The sequence below is a fragment of the Myxocyprinus asiaticus genome, chromosome 13, assembly GCF_019703515.2.
Source record: "Myxocyprinus asiaticus isolate MX2 ecotype Aquarium Trade chromosome 13, UBuf_Myxa_2, whole genome shotgun sequence".
In the NCBI taxonomy this organism is placed as follows: Eukaryota; Metazoa; Chordata; class Actinopteri; order Cypriniformes; family Catostomidae; genus Myxocyprinus; species Myxocyprinus asiaticus.
Window position 1 is genome coordinate 29,069,097 of NC_059356.1, and position 12,674 is coordinate 29,081,770.

Sequence of the window (12,674 nt, forward strand, 5' to 3'; positions counted from 1 at the left end):
CAGAATTAACGCTTAAAAATCACCAGCATTTTAGCACAGTTCGTGGATTTTTAGACAGTCCCTTACACACTGTCTTCACCATAGGTGAAAATCCTAACTAAAACTAACTTTATCATGCTTGCTCTTTTTGCTCTGTTTTAAACAGTGTCCGTTTACTGTTTTACTGAGTGAGAAACCACTCCAAATGATTCAGTTTTTTTAGTCAGTGAGCTTTTGGCATGGATTTTGAAATAATCAGTGAACCAATCGTAAAGAAAGGGCTACAGTAGGTATCATCCACTCAGTCAATCAGGTGAGAAGCTATGGCAACTTCCCTTTCCATTTTAACTGACATGTCGTTGTGTTTTCTGACTTGGTGTTGTGTTTCAGGATTTGGCGTTGTGTTTTCTGATTTGTTCTTTTGCTTTTGCATTTGCCGTTGTGTTTTATGATTTGTTGTTGAGTCTCTGAATTGTACGTTTATTTTTGGATTTGCCATTGTGTTTTCAAATTTGTTGTTTTGTTTTGCACTTCACGGCCACCATACTTAGAAATGTTTTATGAAAGATTTTATGAAATCCCCATGGAAAACATGAATGGGAAAAATACTTCTGGAACCAAGACAGCTGGAAAAGTGGGCGAGTACTGTTGCGCTTTATTTCCAAGAAATCTGTAACTATTTGCATATAGTAACACTTTACAATAAGGTTATTTTTGTTAACATAAGTAAACAAAATTAGTTAACATGAACTAACAATGAATAATACTTTTACAGCATTTATGAATCTTAGTTATATTGTTAATTGTTTGTTCATGACACAATGCAACGAATGGAACTTATTGTAAAGTGTTACAGTTGAAATTTGCATGTGCTACACCTAAAAAAGTGATTTAGCTCACATTCTGGAACATTAATATTGGTAAGATGAACTCGTCACAAGGGCAGTTATTGTAAGGTAATTTACTTTAATTAGAAAAGAAGTACTGGCAATGCAGACTGTCAATGCACCTTCCCTTTTAGTTATTGCAAAAGCTATGTTAACCTTCGGGAAATCACACTCCCTTAAGTGGCCGCAATAACCACGTATTATGCCTTTCAGCACTGGACAGCTCCGACATTGCAGCAGTAACATTGCACCTGTCCTGGCAACAACACAACCATTCATTACAGGCGTATGCCACTTTGTGCTGCCCAAAAATGCTATCTAGATAGACTTGAGACACGGCCATTGGTGACACTAAAACATACAGCAGGTAAAATCAGTTAATTAATGACACAAGTTTCAAGACAAACACAAAGCCACATTTTTAAATAGCCTACATTCTGGATTGTCTACTTGAAGCGAAGTGAATTGTGACTTTAAGTAAATACTTTTTCTGCAAATATATTTAAGCGTGGGAATAAAATACAGAGAGCAGTGCAAAGCGGGATTATTTTGACTACAGGCTGTTGCTAAGAAACGCTGCTAGAGCTCCGTAGTTCATTTAATATTTGTTCATCCCTATCGAATGGGATTTTGCATGTGAATGACTATGCACCCGCAGGTTGTTATCCATCCGCACATGTGCTCGAGATGCTGAACAACAGTAAAGCCAGTCCGATCATCCTGCATATCGTGCAATTGCTCGTCACACAACAGTCATTGAAGACGTTTTATTTTGAGTTTTCTATTACTTTTTAGGATAACACAATGCAACGGTCAATGCGTAGAGTGTGAGTTTGTTGTAGCTGTTACAATCCTCTCTCTGTTTAATGAATTACAGTAGAGACAATTCTCTATTATAAGGATACATGTGAACAATGTTGGTTGTTAAACGTAGATAGACTTTGTGTCTTTAAGTGTTATCCATATTCTTTCATTTAGCCAATAAAGAGGCAATGTTTGGATATTCTCTAGGATATCTACATAAGGCATATAAAGTAGCTACATAGGCTAGTATTTCATATTAAAGTCATGATGTTTACATATTATTATTATTAGGGTACTAACAACATATCCCTTTTGCTTTTGACAGTATTTCACATTAACCTTAACTTATCAGACAAATTTCTGTAATGCTGCATCAGTCCAACTATGTATAGTATGGGATCATCTGATGCATACCAGAGATTTATCCAGAGATCATAGGAAGATAGATTCAGCTCTCATTCCTGCCTCAATAAATCAAAATAGATACTCAATCGTGCTATTTTTATCAGTGCTTTTACCAGTTAGTCTAATCAAGGTACTCAAAATGGAAATTAAATCAGTTTAATCAGTTTTAACCAGTTTAAGCCAAACATCTAGATTATACGGAGCTCGCATAAATCTGCAAATTTTCCTGTACCAACACCAAGGTGCGCAGGCACACATGTAAATGCACACTTCTCGAGGCACTGCCTCTGTTGCCCAGTTGTTCGGTTGCTCTGCAGCAGAAATGAGCGCGCAGTCAGCTAGTATGAGACGCCGCAGTGTTACGCTATAGCACAGCGAGAGAAAGGGACACAGAGGTTGTAAGTGATGATCAGCAATCCGGCACGAGGCTCTGCACCCATACAGCAGCCCACTAATAAAACACTACGCATGTCACAGTTGATAAAAGACCTCCATTCAGTGACGACGCAGCAAAATGATGACAGCATCTCTGCCTCCTCTGTGAGAATAGCTGGGTAACTTACACTTGCAGACCCTTCAAATGCATCATGAGCAATTCTGTAATCAAATACACTCAAGATGCAACACAAAACTGAACAGTTAAAAGGAATACTGGACAAGTCTGTATCCACTGATCATTCCTGTGATCTATTGACCCAGATGTTCTGAGGGAGATAAATATCTTAAATAACTAGCCTGACAGGTGAAGTAACTTTCAATGCGCCCAGGCTGCAACTCCACTTTACACACAAGGTTCACAGAGCGACTATGCCTTCTAAAAAGGGCTGCATGATTTATTCAATGACAGAGATTATTTTTTGACAGGAAAAATAGATATGATCATGCCTAAGTAGTCAATTAGCTTGAAATGAAAGGAGAAAAAGTGTGGTGCACTAACTGGGCTGCAGTCTGTGTTAAGTAACCTTAAGTGAAATATAAATGCAGAAATGGAGCTAAGGTAAATGATTTTGGTAGGCTATGTTGAAGGAGTGTGGTACCCAGAGAAAACCTTTCTAAATCAAGCTTCAGGTCTGGATGTGAAAGAGAGGTACTGTGCAGTGATTATCATGTGATTGTGGTGGCGGTGACATATGGGGCTTGCGCTGAGTAAGCATGAAAGTGATTCAGTTAAAGAAAAGACCCTTGGGAAACTCATTCCTGGGATACCGTGGAGATCCTGTACGGGCAAAAAGGGGATACCAACAGTGACTTGCTTTTCAATGATAAACTACTGTATATTATTTTTGAATACATGCCTGGTTAATTGTATATGCATTTCCAAGGGCCACCAAATAATTTGTGAGCGTGACAGCAAATGTTTTATATGCGGGAAAGGGAAAAACATTCACCAATTCACCAAACCATTCAAGATTTGCATTGCAATTCATAGTGCCCTGTCAGGAAGGTTATATTAAGTTCAAACCCAAAACTCAATAGTGTACTCCCCTGAGTAAATGCCCTGATGACGTTCGTAGGTGTCTGCCAGGTACCGTTCTGCAGTATGGGTAACCGCTAAACGGACAAACACAATGCGCCTGTGCAATGACTGGCCCGGTATTAAAGTAGCTTTCTATAGAAGTACTGAATAGCAAAGTTTTTAAAATGTGAAAGTAACTTTTTAAATAAAAACAGAACGACAATTTCTGTTCAGAGAGGCTTGTATTTGGCGTATCCTCTTCTGTGGCCACAATTCCAAATGGTCAGTATAACTACGTTCTTGATAAAATAATAATAATAATAATAATAATAATAATAAAATAAAAAATAAAAAAACATTCACAGCATGACCATAAAGAAAACGATGCGTGCGTTTGCCGCGGCGGCGAAGTGAAAAAGGGGGGAAACAGAGATGCGGAGAGGATAACCAGGACTTGAAGAGAGAGGAGAGTGCGAGAATGCGTTAATCGAGACTGAATGCTGTTAGTGCTGAAAACGACAGAATCGAACGACGAGAGTCAGACAAATGTTTCAACCAAGCGCGAGAAAGTGCTGAGGAGACTCGAGGCGCGTCAAATAATGCGCGAGTGGGTGATCTGGAGGAGAGAGGGACAGCGACACAATACTGCATTTAGGAGAGAGTGGGGAGGCAGAGAGACAGAGAGAGAGAGAGAGAGAGAGAGAGAGAGAGAGAGAGAGAAGAGGAGAGAGAGAGAGAGAGAGAGAGAGAGAGAGAGAGAGAGAGAGAGAGAGAGAGAGAGGGGGGGAGACAGAGAGAAAGGGAGAGATAGTGGAAAAGGAGAGAGAGAGAGAGAGAGAGAGAGAGAGAGAGAGAGAGAGAGAGAGACCACATAACATTAAGGACCGGAGTGTTTTTCTCTCCGAACGTACCTACAACAAACTTTCCTGAAGTTTATAACAAGTTCCACACTGTAAGTAGCTAGTTAGATGAAGAGGTATCACAGGACTACAGCTGACACTGAATACAGTTTAATAGGAGACAGATGCCACACTGACTCACCCTGGCGTATTTTGAAGAGTAGGGATCCTCAAACAGCGCCCAGATTCGGGGCCGCCATGTACTCCACCAGCTGGCGTTCCGCCCGTCCTCCTGTAGACACAACCTCTTCAAGTCCCCATCCGCACCACCCGTAAGTGCTGGGTCGTCCTCTGGCAGGTCCGGCTCGGGCGTCTCGAAGCTGTCCAGCGCTTCCTCGGCATCCCGATGCTGTCGGTAGTTCATCCAGCAGCAAGCCTCCACGTCCGTCTCATCGATCCCCCAAAAAGCGAGCTCCTCCTCAAAGAGAGGACCGCAGACATCGTTGGGACAATGCAACTTCCCTGTGCGGTAATAGTTTAGGATGAACGCAAAAGTGTTGGGGTGGCGGTCAAAGAAGAACTCGTCAGATTTGGGGTCATAGTCAAAGTTACTGAACGCATCTGGCTCGGTGAGCCAAGACAAGCGGGTCCCGGGCAGGGTCTTCAGCGTGCTGCGGTACGTCTCATGCCGAATCCCCCCACAGTTTATCACTATTTTCTCGCTTTCTGACGGACAAGTCATGTCTGCGCTGTAACATGCTTTGTTGGACGACTTGTTCCCACCCTTGCGCCCTTTGAAAGAGGAGACACACACCGAACTGAGCATTGGGGAGCAGGGGGAGGGAGAGCTGGTCAGAGAACGGAGAGGGGAGGGGGGTAGGAGGAGCCTGCAATGAGAGAAGAGAAGACTGAAGATTTAGTGATTTTCACATTTTAATACATCAACTAGCTGGTAAAGGTAAGATGCATTCAACTTATCACATTAAATTGCAGTCACTAATACGGTTCTGTAAGTGGTCTTAAGAAGACTACATGACAAATAGGTTTGACTGCAACTTGAATATTTTCGAAACTTTTACTCTTTTGAACTCTACGGTAAAACAATGTGCAAATCTACAAAGTCAGAAGAACGTTGATACAACTATATGGGATAAGCATACATTCACAGGAACATGGAGTCAAGTATGTTCATCTTTAATGAGGGGGTTCATCTTTTTTTTTCAGCAAAAAAAAGGCTCCTCCTCCTCTGTAATGCCCACCCATCTTTCATTTTCCTTCTTTTACCATCATTTTGTTCCCATGTCCCTCAATTCACTAAAGCACTCTTCTCAATTACAGCAAAGGGGAGATGAAAATGACTGAATGCTTCACAGTCATCCCCTCCCCGCACCATGCTCTCAGCTTATCCAATGGAAAGAGAGAGAGAGCGAAAGGAAGAGAGCGAGAAAGAGAGGTATGGTGGGAGGAAGAGCGAGAAAAGCTAAAGGCAGAATGATTATTTGCTGAGCTACACAAAATAGGGAGAAAAGACTGCAGAGCATTAACTCTTACACTATCTCTCTCTCCATCTATCTATCTCTGAGCAGTGCTAATGTTATGCAGACCATTCAGTACAGTGTATGTACAGTATTATCCTCCGTGTTGCTGGCGTCAAAGAAAGTAAATTCTAATTGTATGTTTGCAACCTTCAAAATGAAAATATTACATTAAGAATGTTTGTATTCATCTAAACAACCATTTACAAGTAGCACCTTGCATTTTTACCTGCATTATGAACTTGAAAGTGAGCAGTGCTGGAAAAACTGAATGGTACTTTTTAGCTGCAGTGAAACAAATGACTCCTGGTACTAATTTTCCTCCTTACAATTGAAATGCCCATTTTGGAAATAAGGAGCTGCATTGTAGAAAATGTCCATAATTTTAATGGTAAAAGACTGTAAAAAATTCTACAGTAAAAAAACGTTAATTGGTAAATTGGAAGTTACCTTAAAATATACGGTAAAAAATTATAATATATTTAAAAAGACAATGCATGTAATTTTACAGTGCAATGATGTAAAAAACATTTTCTACATGTAAAAAGTATGATTTTACAGTATAATTAATGGTAAAAAAATATATATATTATGTTTAACAAGAGAGTACATGTACTTTTTATGGTAAATTATTGTTAAAATTACGGTAAAAAACCCCCAAAAAACAATAATCGGCGTTCCCAGAATTCCCTGCGTTACCCATCACATTTCATTATATTTTATGGGAATAGTTGTTTCTTCTTATTTTTAATATCACTTATCTACATTGAGGTGTTCTATGTTTTATATTGGATGTAGCTTAGTTAAAGTTTGTTGCATTATTTTAATTTCACATGTGTTACCCTGATGGTGTTTTAGTGTTTGTGTGAGTGACACTGAGCACTGTCTCTACATGTTTATTGGTCATTGCTCTTGGAAAGGCTACTACTGATGAACTTCATGAAATACTACGGTGAGTAACAATACATTATAAAGAGAAAAGCAGAGTTTCAGAAGGTTCAAGTATTAAGTTTATATCATTTAATAATATAAACGGTGATGCAGCCTGAAGCGTAGTTACCTTATTTTTACAGTGAATTTCTGGCAACCACAGCTGCCAGTTTTTTACCGTAAATTTAACAGGATTTTTCTTTACAGTGTGGGAATGTATAATCTCCATCTGTCTTTTCTGTTTTGTCATTTTCTTCCTTGTTCTATCACTCGTGGTGTCATCATACATGGGTCAGATTTCACTGACAAATCAGCAGTACTCCCATATTCTGCTGTGCTGTCTTTTGCATTTCTTTTCAGGACGCTCACATTAACTCTCCTATATCTTAAGTTGCTTACCTGTACTACATAGTTTCTCTATATTGTACATATCTTATAACTTCTCTCCTCACTAAGTAAGCCTTGTCTATACGCCTCAGTTCATGCTTTCTTTAGCTTTCCCTTTTGTCCTCCTGTTTATATAATTAACTGTTGAAACAACACGGGAGTGTGAGAACACTAAGACTTCTCCTATCAGCACCATGGACAGTGCACATGTTTCAGCTCATCATTAAAAGCTAAGAACTGACACGTTAAACTGTTTCTATATCCACCAGAAATTTAAGCGAGAAAGTGGAGCGAAAAAGATGTCCAGGGGCTAAATTTGCAGGCATTTTATTAAATGCAAGAGTGAAGACAATATTGTATACTGGATGTCCTAAAGCAAACACTTTGGGCCAAAAATGGAGATAAACTAAACACAAAAATGAAGCTGACATTTAAGTTACTTTTATCGAATCTCATTGTAGGTACTTACATACTGTATTACTAAAGCCATTTGTGGGTTGATTTCTCTGAAAAGTGTAAACATTGTGGCTTTCATGCACTACAAAAATATTGCCCTATTTGTTTGAGCAGCCCAAAATAGCAACACTGGCTCATCCATTGGCATGAGTTCAGATTTTGGTCATGTGTTTAAATACAGTATGATAAGCCTGTTGTGAAATAAATAATATAAGGCCGCAAAAAGGATAAAGAAATTATGAATAGGAAAACTGAGATAAACCTGGAAAATTGTGTACAAGGTGTGCTGACAAAGCAAAAATGGCTCCCGCTAAAAAGGGAAATCACTGTGTGTGTGTAGGGGGGAGTACATTAAGTGTGTATGTCCGATGGGATGGTGGTTGTTTGTAAGGACAGATACGCCTATAAAAGACAACAGCACTATAGACGACAGATAGCGAAGAGAAAGGAAAAAGGGAGAGAACAGGTTACGGCCACTGTGGGGAATGTGACCGAGGATACAGGAATGACTGCAGTAAAGGTAAATGAAGCACTTACATTGATGAAATATTCAATTGATAGAAACAATGTAATAAAGAGTTGATAAATGCATGCACTATAATCAGGAAGAAGTTAAACTGAACCAGATATAGAAAGATCTATGTTATTTTTCTCATACTGTATGCTGTAGTGTGTCTGCATTATACCCTCACTCTATCTTCCTTTCTCTCTGTCTGGTGCAGTGTAGGTGCCTTGGATATTTCTACTCGGTATCCCACTGCAGTTGAAGCTCAGTGGTGCTCAAAGGCCACCAAGAGGATTCAAGGTGGAACTGCACACCACAAAATACTGCAGTACCACCCCCCACACCCCCCCTCCCCCACTTCTGTCTGAAGTATGGGTGCCTTATGCAAACCATCTGTTCTTTAGCTGATATATTGTACATGGGTGTGTGTCCCTTTTTAGGTCTAACAGCATTTAAATGAGCTGAAATCACTTCATGAGTTAAAATCAGTCACTGATTTGGATGAATTAAAAAAGGTATTATCTCAGTCTCAAACAGGGCGCCTGAGCCAATGATTGGTAAGGCTTTTGCAATCCCTCCTTCTTTCTCTCTGTCTTTTATTTGTGAGCACTAAGCTACACTTAGCGGGGCTGCTCATATTGGTGTCTCTTGTGGAATAATAGTAAGGAGAGAGAAAATGAAAGACAGAACAAATTAACAGTGCAAGGACGCTTGCACACAGAAAACATAGACATTCACATTGACACAACAGCACAATTCATTACTTTAAAAATGAAATTATTCTGTGCTAGAGAGAGACGCTGTTTCTTCACAAACACAGTTGCACACATGCACACATACTACATTTTACTCTGAAGGTCATCTGTCAGGTTTTGACCTCTGCTTTGAAACGAATTACAACTCTGACTGTTGCGAACAGAAGCCTATTTCAAAAGGCTAAGTCTTTATTTTCAGGTGAAATAGAGAGAGAGAGAAATAAAGGGACTTAGAGGACTCATCTTACAGTGACAGCACTGAGACTAGCACTAACAGTAGTCTTAAGATAGTTATAACCACACTCCCTCCATCCCAACTTCAGCTATCGTTAAAACCTAATTAATAAAAGTGCCCTCTCCGGTTAATTACCATCCCTTTATAGTCTCCCATTAAGTACTCAGGGAATGAAGCCAGAGAGATGGGATATAATTGTGTTAAGCCAAATCACACATGAACTTGATGGAAACTATTCTTAGCAGTGGGAAAGAATGGAGTAGGGTAACCAAAAAAAGTAATAAATAAATAAATAAATAAAAACAGAGGAAGGAAAAAGAGTGAAATGGGGATGTCATTTCAGGTGACTGGTTGGCAGGGTTGTATGTTTTGGGGAAGCAAGATCACAGCATCAGTTTTAAGGAGGGAGAGAAATCGTCATCATTTCAGCTAGTGCTGATGGGGTGTGAGTGAGTGATGGAGGTGGGGAGAATGGGAGAGATCAAAACATGAGGCAACATGAGAGGAACAAACTAAAAGAGGTGGTGTGTGATGTTAAATGGGAAAGAAGTAATCACGAGACATGGCACTGAAGAAATGGGAGACAAAGGAGAGGAAACAACATCTCCGTCCACGTTCAACAGCGGTTTACTTTGTAGAGTTTTGTTTGTACTTGATTACAGAAAAATGTGGTATGAGGAAGGAAGAGATCATGCAAAAAAAAGAAAAAAAAAAAAGAAAGAAAAAAGAACAAAATACAGTTTAAAAAAAAAAATCCCTTAAAGGTGCACTCAGTATTTTTATTTTTTTATTTTTTTATATGTCATACGTACTTACGCTGACACCTAGGGGCCTGGATGTAGCATCATTCAAACAGAAGTTTTCAATTACAGATGTCAGTGTAGAAATTCACCATTTACAGTTAGCTATGATTAATTTAACCCATGAGTTAATGTATCCAATAACAAGGTGATTAAGGAGATTAAGCAAGTAGTATTTGGCTGGTCACGTGATCCTAACATGGCAGCCCTCATGAGGGGACCCTCTCCATGTAGAATAAAACAGTTTTTATAAGGTTACCAATATGACTAGAGTCTCCATCTCTTGTGAGTGGTCTTGATTTTAAACATATGTTTTACAATTACAATTAATTTCTTTAGGAGTAAAAGTTTTTAAAGAGCAAAAAATACTGAGTGCACATTTAAAATACAGAAGGGCATTAAGCTTTCGAACTGGTTCAGAGGAGAAAGAGGGAGTTGTCTAGTGGCCAGACAGGTATAAAGAGGACTAACACACCTATGCCTTTACCCATTAAGTTGAGGTGTGGGGGGGTGGGGTGGGGGGGAATCAGACACCAAAGATTGTGAGGCATGAAACGTTCATATATTTGAAAATAATAAAAAAAAATCGGTATGTAACGGATTACAATTCCATGCAGTGAGGAAATACCTTCAAACACACATTTAGAAGGGGTAGAATATTTAAGTGGCAAAAACAAAGTAGACCTGACTACTTGTTGAGTCCATTGACTGACAGAGCGTGCAGGCCTGCTTTGCCTCAGCACACCGGACAAACAGACAGAAACATTTTGAATAGAAGTGATATTTTGTCACTTGTACACAAGGTCACGACACAGACACACACCACAAACACCTATGTTAAATACTTACTCGCTTTCGGTCTGGCTCGGTTCGCGTGCGTGCAGTGTGCGTGTTCTTGAACACACACACATGGACGCACAAACTGCACAAAAATGTGAGATGGAATTGAGTATGTTTTGGAGTGATCCTCACAGCGTGTGGCCCGATCGACTGTGCTGAATGCCTAACCCTAAGATTTTTCTGTAAAAATGGCTAGTTTATGAATAATGTAATATGTCCGTGCTACAACACCTGCCAGCTCAAGACAGCGCAACTTCACTGTGCTATGATGGTGCGTAGGTCCGCTCCTTCAGTGATATAAAAATAGCATCAGAAAAAATATATATTTATTTTATTTATCGCCTATATTCCTCCTCTGCCCTTGTCCCTCTAATAAATTATTCCTGCTATATACATGGGTGTTACTGTCATCCTTGTTTTCTTATCAAACATGTTTTTTCTTGTATAGACTATTTGCACGTCTGTGATTTAATAAGGCTTGTGTTGATCACTTACTTTTATTCCCTAAACAAAACAGTCTAATCAACCAAGCGACACGAGCATCGGGGAAACACCTCTCTCTCTCTCTCTCTCTCTCTCTCTATTTTATCTTCATGCACTCACTCAATTAGCAGTCTACTGCCCCTTTCTTCTCAGTTTTAGCATCCTTTCTTCCGTATCTTCACCTGTTTCCGTTGTCCGGTGTTAAAATGAACGTAACCCGGTCTTTAGTTGCAGATTGAGATGCCTGAGTCAAATTATTTATGCCGAACAAGCACCATGTCGACCACGAAATCGAATTGCTGAAACTGTCTCTATTATTTCATCCCTCTTTATTTTCTGTCGATGTTTTTGTTTAGGCAAATCAGTATTTCCATGCAATTTAGTCCTTAATGGAATGGTGACATGGGATCCCTCTGTGTTTTTCCCTCCCTTCAGCTCTTTAAAGGGGAAGGTGGCAGCTGGTGCCCCCTCCCCAAACCCCACCCTGTGTCATTTAACCATCTACACGCCAAGGACATTTCGCTATACAGGCATATTAACACGTTTTTTGTATATAATTATTATTTGTATTATAATGCAGAGTTAATAATAATAATGATCAAAACACATGTTATTAGCTAATTAAGGAACGCTGAAAAAATCCGTTTGAAATCCACTGTGAATGTCTATGTTCGTCTATAACACAACAGTTAGTTTCCGTCCTCGAATCTGAGCAGTGTTCCTCGAGTGCTGCTATACACCTTTTTTCCTAAATGCGGAAATGTTCCACGAATCACATCGTAAGCCTGTTTTCGTTTTCCGGTCTCAAGTGTTTTCGCTGTCATCGGCGTTTTTAGTGGCTAATGCCACTAAACTAATATTTTAGCATATTAAATGAATATTCCGGGTTCAATACAAGTTAAGATCAATCGACAACATTTGTGACATGATGCTGATCACCACAAAAAAATACTTGCCCCTCCTTTTCTTTATATATATATACATATATATATACAGGTGCATCTCAATAAATTAGAATGTCGTGGAAAAGTTCATTTATTTCAGTAATTCAACTCAAACTGTGAAACTTGTGTATTAAATAAATTCAATGCACACAGACTGAAGTAGTTTAAGTCTTTGGTTCTTTTAATTGTGATGATTTTGGCTCACATTTAACAAAAACCCACCAATTCACTATCTCAAAAAATTAGAATACATCATAAGACCAATAAAAAAAACATTTTTAGTGAATTGTTGGCCTTCTGGAAAGTATGTTCATTTACTGTATATGTACCCAATACTTGATAGGGGCTCCTTTTGCTTTAATTACTGCCTCAATTCAGCGTGGCATGGAGGTGATCAGTTTGTGGCACTGCTGAGGTGGTATGGAAGCCCAGGT

General features: G+C 39.3%; 1 protein-coding gene across 6 annotated transcripts in view; it reads right to left on the minus strand.

Annotated features, from left to right (window-relative positions):
• The window catches only part of LOC127449939 (potassium voltage-gated channel subfamily C member 1-like), a 99,939-nt gene extending 88,314 nt beyond the window's left edge, over positions 1 to 11,625 (minus strand). For 5 of the 6 annotated variants that reach the window (XM_051713577.1, XM_051713580.1, XM_051713578.1 and 2 more), the window contains exons 1-2: positions 10,823 to 11,625; positions 4,573 to 5,257 (exon numbers count right to left, since the gene is read on the minus strand). In XM_051713577.1, the coding sequence (XP_051569537.1) occupies positions 4,573 to 5,257; positions 10,823 to 10,884 (747 nt within the window). In that variant the 5' untranslated portion in view covers positions 10,885 to 11,625. The remainder of the gene's footprint in view (positions 1 to 4,572; positions 5,258 to 10,822) is intronic. The other variant, XM_051713579.1, reaches the window with a different exon arrangement.
• Positions 11,626 to 12,674: the final 1,049 nt, after the last annotated feature.